At 46.3% G+C, this 9560-nt stretch overlaps 1 protein-coding gene across 6 annotated transcripts in view; it reads right to left on the bottom strand.

The window, feature by feature from the left end:
* Positions 1 to 9560, bottom strand: part of LOC106807115 (protein c-ets-1-A-like) — a 46005-nt gene that overhangs the window by 17346 nt on the left and 19099 nt on the right. Inside the window, exon 1 of one of the 6 annotated variants that reach the window (XM_014809423.1) lies at positions 2491 to 2708. The exons of the other annotated variants lie outside the window; for them this stretch is intronic. Coding sequence (XP_014664909.1) covers positions 2491 to 2572 — 82 coding nt within the window. The 5' untranslated portion in view covers positions 2573 to 2708. Of the gene's footprint in view, positions 1 to 2490; positions 2709 to 9560 lie in introns of those variants that run through there. 6 annotated transcript variants of the gene reach the window in all.

Here is a 9560-nt window from a genome sequence, read left to right as displayed (position 1 = left end):
GATATATAGTATATTACATATAGTAATAATAGAATAAGGTTGTTAAATTTTAAATCAGGGACTTTCGAGAGTATCTCTTGCTCATCCGGCTATAAAATGACGACGCCAACTATATCAGAAATCTACATGCGTGTCCGTGTTTTTACTTCTAATCTCATCTATATATATAGAGAGAGAGCGAGAGTGAGAGAGAGGACTGAGACGATGAGCAAGAGAGAGAGAGAGAGAGAGAGGAGAGAGAGAGAAGAGAGACAGAGCAGAGGGATATATATATATACATACAATATATATATCATTATAGCAGTGAAGATCATAGCAGCACTTGGCTGAGGGATAGCAGCACCTTCTGGACGGAAACACACAGGCTTGCGAGCGTTGTCTACGCGCAATATCCGTGCAAATGCGGTAGCTTACACGCTCCAACTCGTTACTTTACTTATATCAAAATAAAGAGAAAGACAAGTCAGAGAGGGAGTAAACGCTATAATTCCACGCCGGAACGTAAGAAACCGACAACAGTTTACCCGGCGAAGCTCCATCTCGCCTGACAAGCAAGTGAAGCGAACCAAGTGAAGCGAGCCAAGTGAAGCAAGTGAAGGCGACACCTAACTATATTAAAGGCGCAGTAGCAGCAGCACCGACAGACACAGCAGCAGCAGCAGTGGAGTAGAGCAGCAGCAGCCAACAACAACAGCAGCAGCAGCAGAGTAGTAGGCAGGCAGCAGGCAGCAGCAGCCGGCAACACAGCACAGCAGGGCAGTAGTAGCAGCAGGCAGCAGAAGCAGAGCGGCAGCAGCGCGGGGCAGCAGTACAGCAACAAGCAGGCAGCCAGCAGTATCAGCAGTAGCAGTAGCAGCAGTAGCACCAGCCAGCAGGCAGCGGCAGGCGGCTGCTGCTGCTGCTGCTGCTGCTGCTGCTGCTACTACTGCTGCTGCTGCTACTACTGCTGCCACCACCGCTCGACGGCCCGTTTTCACGAAAGTGAAACACGTGTGCATTTGAATGCTGTAGCGATTACGAGGAGATGTCACGCAGTTGGGGTAGAAGCTGCAGCTATAGCGCGAGCAGAAATCAAGCCCAAGGACACCGACGCGTAACGGCCGCCCCAACAAAAACTTCATTGATGAAGAATCAGTGGAGTGAACTAAAACCAGTTCTCCATTCAGACGAGAGCGAGCGCCGCAGCAGAAAGTATTACAGCCAATTCGCAAAACAGAGCAATTTGGAGACGCTCGCAGACAGTTTCAGTCCTACACACGCGGCCAGAAACTAGTTCTATCGCCTACCCCAAGGGGAGCAAGCGTGCAGGGAGACTACCAACAACCGCTGGTTATAGCTGCTGGTTTGCAAAATCCGCCCTGCCCAGAATGAAGTTATCATCAACTCGCACGTATACATTCACTCCTGACAGCTCACATGCTCATGACATATTATCGACACGTAATCACGGTGTAAATTCACGTGTATTTTGAACGTGACTACAGGCTAGGTTATAACTATACATATACATATATATATATATATAATATATATAATATATATCGATATCGGTAGGGGTTTATTACCCCTACGAATACACTAAACCCTAACGATTACAATAAACTATGTTTAATGAAGGATTCAAACAGTTTATTCTAGTATAGAAATTTATATTTAATTATTAAAATGATTACCTCATTCAGTGTCTATATTTAAACATATTAATTATATTACAAAGCATCCATCTAATAGATCCCTCGTACAGTGTGGATTTATCATTTGACAAGTTACCGTAAAAAGTTTCCCAGATTTATAACATCCTGTTGAACAAAACCATCGATATATTTCTAGATTTATTTAAGCCCTTGGTACACAATTAGCAACCAACGTACAATAAAGCGATTGTTTGTACCTGTAGCGATTGAACAAGATAAATAGTAACACAAAAAAAGGATAACAGCATAAATAGTACGTAACGTACGAGCAAAGATAACATGAATGTGCCCTGCTCTTATGTAATAATTCAAAATTACACATCCAGTAAGCAAACACTACCATAAACCTGCAACACAACATATATATATACATATATATATATCAAGGTCGCTCTAACACCACAGTGGTCATCACTACAATAAGGCTATAGCACAGCATTAGCAAGGCATAAGCGCAGATATAGCAACATGTTCTGCTTGCATCTATGACAAATACGACATACGCATATATACGCTCTCCTACGACACTATTTGTCATAAGAAGATTCTTCCTATGACAAATATTGGCGAGTCAACTTCGTTCCGCTTTACAGCTGAAATTCACTGCTTGCGTTCATAATAGCGCTCCTAAACTCCTATGATGCGCACAACACATACACCAATATTTGTCATAGGAAGAATCTTTCTATGACAAATAGTGTCATAGGAGAGCGTATATATGCGTATGTCGTATTTGTCATAGATGCTAGCAGAATAGGCTGGATATAGATAGATGTATAGGAATGAATAGACTCACCATCGGGTGGTAACTTGAACACGCCGAGCTGTAGCAGCTCGGTGAGCGAATACGAAGAGTCAAGCAACTGTTCAAGGAGCATCGCGAATGAATATTGCGAGCAGAAAAGCAGTTTGTTTGTTTGTTTGTCTAACGTCTCTCGAGTGAAGCCCTCAATGGCGGCAGCGCTGCTGGCGTAGAGAGGGAGAGAGAGCTGTTGCTGCGACACTCACCTATCATACGCTCGAGCACGTCGCTCAGAGAGAACGGCAAGTTAGGGTCGAGCAGCTGAGCACAGGAGCTGCCGATGTCTTCGTCTTCCACAATCTCGGCTATTGTACCGACGTCACGGGTACGCGCGCGCTTGCTGGCTTCTTCTTCTTCTTCTTAGGTTATAACTATACATATACATATATATATATATATATGTGTGTATATGATTATTTTATACTAACATCCACAGTTAAATTGATTCCCAACTATCTTGATAATAAAATTACCACAATAAATTCTTAAATTGCACTCATTTTCGCCAGAGAGCAAACACGATTCCGCAATTAACGAGTAAAAGTCAACAGACATGAGAACGCCGTATTAAAGCCTCGGCGAATCTTCGCTGCCGAATCATCCCAACTTTCTACACTCTAGAACTCCCCCCCTCCTCCTCCTCCTCTATATACCACAGAGCTCTATAAAGTTGCGAGCCGACCAATTACAGCGCGAGAACAAACGCAAATCAGGTTTGAAAATGAGTTTCTGTCGGAGTTAAAAAAAAATTCTCTTTAGCGTTTTACGCACTTGACTATATACACTCGCCGCCGCCGCTGTGCGCATGCGCCGTCCTGCGACCCCAGTCCTCTTACCTTTTGAACCCATTATATCGACCCACTGCGCATCAAAAATAACAAGTGCGAGCGAAATTTAAGATAAATACACACCGTTTTGTGCACGCATGCTCGCCTACCACCATACACCCACCCACCCTCTCCGCCCCCGCATTGCTCATATATACCAGCTCCGCAATCCACCCTTCGACGCGCACTCAAACCGAAATTACGCGGTGACTAATCGGAATCTACACGTCTCAGCGCATGCGCATCGCTACGGAGGGTGAAAATTGCGGGTAATTATAAGCGGGGGGGGGGGCAGGCGGGCATTGTCTATTCTCGTTTGGCGTCGGTATAGCGTACGTCTCGGTCACGCCGCTTCACACTCCAGCGGCGACCGAGGCGTACTCACGCGGCTGCTGCTGCTGCTGCTGCTGCTGCTGCTGCTGCTGCTGCTGCTGCTGCTGCTACTACTACTACTGCTGCTGCTCCTGCTGCTGCTGCTGCTACTGCTACTGCTGCTGCTACTGCTGCTGCTGCTACTACTGCTACTGGTGGTGGTGGTGGTGGTGGTGGTTGTGCTACTGCTGCTGCTCCTTCTGGTGATGGTGCTGCTGTGTCCGGAGTCAAATACTCCCTGATTTACTGTCGGACTCACTGATTTTACATATGCAGGAGTCCGCGTGACTCCCTGAAAATTCTGCCATACTAACTAGTTTGTTCCAGAGCACGGCCTCGCGGAAGTACCGTATTTTTTCAGCTAATATCCAAAGAAAATTTGGCAGACGTGCAGCTGCATGAATCTTCAAAATAAGCACATGCATTATTGTTAATATCTTTAATTGTAAACCTCAAACTGCGGACTCCCTGTTTTTGAGGGTAGGGAGTCCGTTGGACCCCCGTGTTCAAACGTTAATTTCTACACCTGTATAACGGTATATAGCGACCCTATTACAGGTGTAATCCACAGGTAACAGGTTGGTAACGAGCCGTGAACAAACAAACAGACGACTGTGTGCGATTCCGAAAAATTTCGCATCAAAAATCAACGCCAAATAAATTCTCACCGGACGACAAAGTGAAAACGACGCCGGCACGCATTGTCTCGCTGGCCGCATCACATCACGAGGGGATTGTAAACGCGCCCTGCCTATGTGATTAAGGAGTAGAAATTACACCTGACACATCACCCATAACGGGCTCATCGAATGCCTGCAGATAACTGTACTTTCGCAGCCCATTGTCTTCGCCATGGGAACCTTCCGAGCAACCGCGTCATCGCATGCGCGCCTTTGCATCACCGCCGGTGCTGGCATTATGGGCTGTGAGATAGGTCCGCCATTGTCATGCTGATAACAGTGGACTCAGCCGCTAGCTTTTCAGCCCGCTGGCACTCGGCCAGAGAACGGGGGAGCAGGAACAATCAATTTCCATAAGGTCACAGGTGATTATCCAAGTGACAATCCTATAGACTGTCAGTGGGTACGTTCTATGGTGAGGGAAGGGAAAGGGGCCAGAGTGAGAGAGAGAGAGAGAGAGAGAGAGAGAGAGAGAGAGCAATCCCTGCGCAGTTCTCTCTCAAGCGCTGTGCATGCATTCACGCCGGGCTTATCTGCGAGCGACTAGCCACCAGAGGATGTACTGGATTTCTCGCGGCGGCCGCCCGTGTGTGAATTCATGTTCAGCGACCATGCACCCGCGCCGCGCATTGTTTCTGTGCAGCCGCAGTTGTGCCAATGACTTAAAAATTCAAGCGTACTTCCTGTCGCTGCCGATGAGCGCACAAATCGTAACTGTTCCGGTCCCTTAATGCACAACCTGTAGTTAAACGACACAGCCGACAACCCACCGACACTATATACATATATATATAGTTTTGCGTGCGTGCATGTGCGTGCGTGTGTGTGTGCGCGCGCACGTGTGTGTGTGCCGTGCGTGCGTGCGTGTTGTGTGCGTATCGTGCCGCGCAGTGTGTGTGTGTACGTGCGTATATATAATGTAAGGCCTATTCCACCGCGCGTAGTAAATTGAGAGGCCAGGATAAACGCTGCATGCACCCTTCTTGCAAACCGAACTGTTTAATGTACAATCTTTCTCTTGTTGTAGGTCAGCAGTGTGCTATATTAATCTGATTTTTCCTACCCCATTGTTGCATCCGAACTCAATTCATTAGTAGTGTGTAGCAGAGGAAGTCTCAACTAGTCACATAGTGCCTTAGCTATAGGAAATCGAGCTTTCACGGAGAGCGTGAAAACATAAGCTGCATTTATCTGTGTGAGGGTGGCCATTTCGCTTTAAGATTTCTATCGCTGTTCATTTAGGTCTTATTTCTCACATAGTGTTATTTAAATATTACTGGCGTTTCTTTTCATAATTAATATATCCACGGTGCGCTGATCGCCCGCAACGCGACGCACGTTGTTGATGGGGTCCACGCGCGCATGGACGCGTACATCTGTCCACTACGTGCGCACATGTCCACCCCCTATCACTGTTCAGCTATCGACACACAACCACACGTTTTCGAACTACATTTCGTCATCACACAGCCACCATCGTCACGAACAACACCACGCGCACACACACCACACCGCACGACTACACAACACACACAGCACACACCACACGCACACACACAATACACATTACACACGACGCACGCACCGCACTGCCGCACGGCACGCAACGCCACACGCACGCGATCGCGCCAACGCACACATATAGAATTTTTGGATATAATATATTTATGTATAGTACTATAGTACTTATATATATATATATAAGTATTATAATATTATATAGGTAGTATATACCTAACACAAATATTACACAAAATATCGCATATATTACACCATATATATATACACACACACATATATATATATATTGTGTGTGTGATATGAACTTATTTATAATAAGCATCCACAAGTTAAATTGATTCACCAACATATCTGATAATAAAACCATTACACACAATAAATCTTAAATGCACTCAATTTCGTCCAGAGGAGCAAACACGGATTCCGCAAATTAACGAGTAAAAAGTCCAACAGAGCATGAGACAGGAGGCCGTAATTAAAGCCTCGCGATATCTTCGCTGCCGAATCATTCCAACTTTACCTACACTCTAGAACCGCCCCCCCCCCCCTCCTCCTCCTCTATATACCGACAGAAGCCTATAAAGTTCGAGCCGACCAATTAGCAATCGCGAGAACAAACGCAAACTCAGGTTTGAATGAAAGTTTCTGTCGAAGGAGTTTAAAAAACACTTCTCTTAGGCGTTTTACGCACGTTGACTATATACAGCCGCCGCCGCCGGCTGTGCGCATGCGCCTCCTACGACCCCAGTCGCTCTTACCTTTGAACGGCCATATATTCGACCCACATGCGCATTCAAAATTAGACAAGGTGGCGAGGCGAAATATTAAGAATAAATAAAGCACAGCACGTTTTGTGCACGCATGCTCGCCTACCACCATACAGCCCACCCACACGCGCGCGCTAGGATCAGCGACCCGCCTGGCCCGCCCTCTCTCGCAGCCCAGCATATGCTCATATATACCAGCTGCCGTCAATCCAACCGCCTTCGACGACGGGCGGCGCACTCAAACCGAAATTACGCGGTGACTAAATCGGAATCTACCACGCTCAGCGCATGCGCATCGGCTACCGGAGGGTGAAAATTGCGGTAGAGTATAAGCGGGGGGGGGGCAGGCGGGCCCATTGTCCTATTCTCGGTTTGGCGTCGGTATATGCGTAACGTCTCGTCACAGCCGCTATCACCACATCCAGCGGCGACCGAGGAGCGTACTCACGCTGCTGCTCGCTGCGCGCTGCTGAGCCTGCTGCTGGCTGCTATACTGCTGCTGCTGGCTACTACACTGGCGCTACTGGTGGTGGTGGTGGTGATGTGTTGTGCCTACTCGCTGCTGCTCGCTTTCTGGTGATGGTCTGCTGTTGCTGCTGCTGCGCTGCTGCTACTGGCTGCTGGTGGTGGTGTTGCTACTGGCTGCTGGCTGCTGCTGCTGCTACGGCTGCGGCTGCTGCTGTGGTGTGCCGCTGCTGGCTGCTACGCTGGTGCGGCTGCTACTGCTCTGCTTGCACTACTGCTGCACCCACAGCTGCGACAGGCCCGTTTTCACGAAAGTAACACGTGTGCATTTGAATCTGGTATCGATTACGAGGAGATTGTCAGCGCAGTTGGCGTAGTGAAGCTGCAGCGCTATATGCGACGCAGAAATCCAAGCCCTAAAGGATACGCGACTGCGTAACGGCGCGCCCAACAGCACAACTTCATGATGAAGATCAAGTACCAGAGTGAACTAAAACCAGTTCTTCCAATTCAACGAGAAGCGAGCGCCGGCAGCAGAAAGTATTACAGGCCAATTCGCAAAACGAGGCAATTTGGAGACGCCTCCAGACAGTTTTCAGTCCTCACACACGCGGCAGAAACTAGTTCTATCGCGCATACCGCCAAGGGGAGCAAGCGTGCAGGAAGATACCAAACAACCCTTGTTAGACTGCTGGTTTGCGAAAATCCGCCCTCCCAGAATGAAGTTATCATACAACATCCCGCACGTATACATTCACATCCTGACACTCACATGCTCATGGACATATTATCGACACGTAATCACGCGGTGTAAAATTCAACGTGTATTTGAACGTGACTAACAGGCTAGGTTATAACTATAGCATATACCATATATATATATATATAATATATATAATTATTATCGATATCGCGTGAAGGGGTTTATAAACCGCTACGAAATACACTAAACCCTAAACGATTACAATAACTATTTACAGAAGGATATCCATACAGTTATGTCTAGGTATAGAAATTTATATTTAATTATTAAAATGAATTACCTCATCCAGTGTCTATATTTAAAACATATTAATAATTACAAAGCATCCATCCTAATAAGATCCCTCGTACTAAGCTGTGGATTTATCATTTACAAGTTACCGTAAAAAGTTTCCAGATTTATAACATCCTGTCAAACAAAACATCTATAATATTTCGAGATTTTATTTAAGCCTTGGTAAGCACTAATAGCAAACCAACCGTACAATAAAGCGATTGTTTGTAACCTGTAGCGATTTGAACAAGATAAATACTAACACAAACAAGGATAAAGCAAGCAATAAATAGTACGTAACGTACGCAGTCAAGATAACATGAATGTGCCATGCTCTTATTAATCAATTCAAATTACACATGCCAGTAAGCAAACACTACAATAAACACTGCAACACAAGCATATATATTATGACATATATATAAAGTATATCAAGTCGCTGCTAGACACACACAGGGTCATGACCACTAACAATAAGGTCTATAGCAACAAGCAATTGAGCAAGGCATAAAGCGGCAGAGATAGGCAACAAGTGTTCTGCTTGCATCTATGACAAATACGACATACGCATAATAATACGCTCTCCATACTACACTATGTTGTCATAAAAGATTCTTCCTTATGACAAATATTGCGAGTCAACCTTTCGTCCCGCTGACAGTCTGAAAATTCACCATGCTTGCGTTCATAATAGCGCTCCGTAAACTCCTATGATGCGCGCACAACACAATACCGCAATATTTGTCATAGGAAGAATCTCCTATGACAAATAGTGTCAATAGGAGAAGCGTAAATCTGCGATGTCGTATTTGTCATAGATGGCTAGCAGAAAGGCTGTATATAGATAGAATGTAAATATGGAACTGAATAGACTCACCATCAGGTGGTAACTTGAAACACCGGGACGGCTCGAGCTCGTTGCGCAGCGATTCATTTGGGCGTGCCGAGCTTGTAGTCAGGGCTCGTGAGCGAATACGAAGAGTACATAGCAACTGTTCAAGGAGCATCGCGAATTGAAATAGAATGCGACAGAAAAGCAAGTTTGTTTTGTTGTTTGTCTAACGCTCTCCGAGCTTAAAGCCCTCAAATGGCGGCAGCGCTGCTGGCGTAGAGAGGGAGAGAAGAGATCTGTTGGCTGGCGACACTCACCATCATACCGCTCCGAAGCACCGTCGCCAGAGAGAACGGCAAGTTAAGGGTCGAGCAGCTGAGCACAGGAGGCTAGCGATGTCTTGCGTCTCGCACAATCTCGGCTATTTACCGACGTCACGGTACGCAGCGCGCGTTGCTGGCATTCTTCTTGCTCTTCTCTAGCTATGTCGCGAACAGGCATTCCTCTTTAAGAGAAAGGCACGCGTGTCGAAGTCTATTGCAGCATCAGTAAGCTATCGTTGGA

The sequence above is a fragment of the Priapulus caudatus genome, unplaced genomic scaffold, assembly GCF_000485595.1.
Source record: "Priapulus caudatus unplaced genomic scaffold, Priapulus_caudatus-5.0.1 Scaffold10, whole genome shotgun sequence".
In the NCBI taxonomy this organism is placed as follows: Eukaryota; Metazoa; Priapulida; class Priapulimorpha; order Priapulimorphida; family Priapulidae; genus Priapulus; species Priapulus caudatus.
Note: the sequence above shows the minus strand (reverse complement) of the source record. Positions and strands in the feature narration are given on the sequence as shown.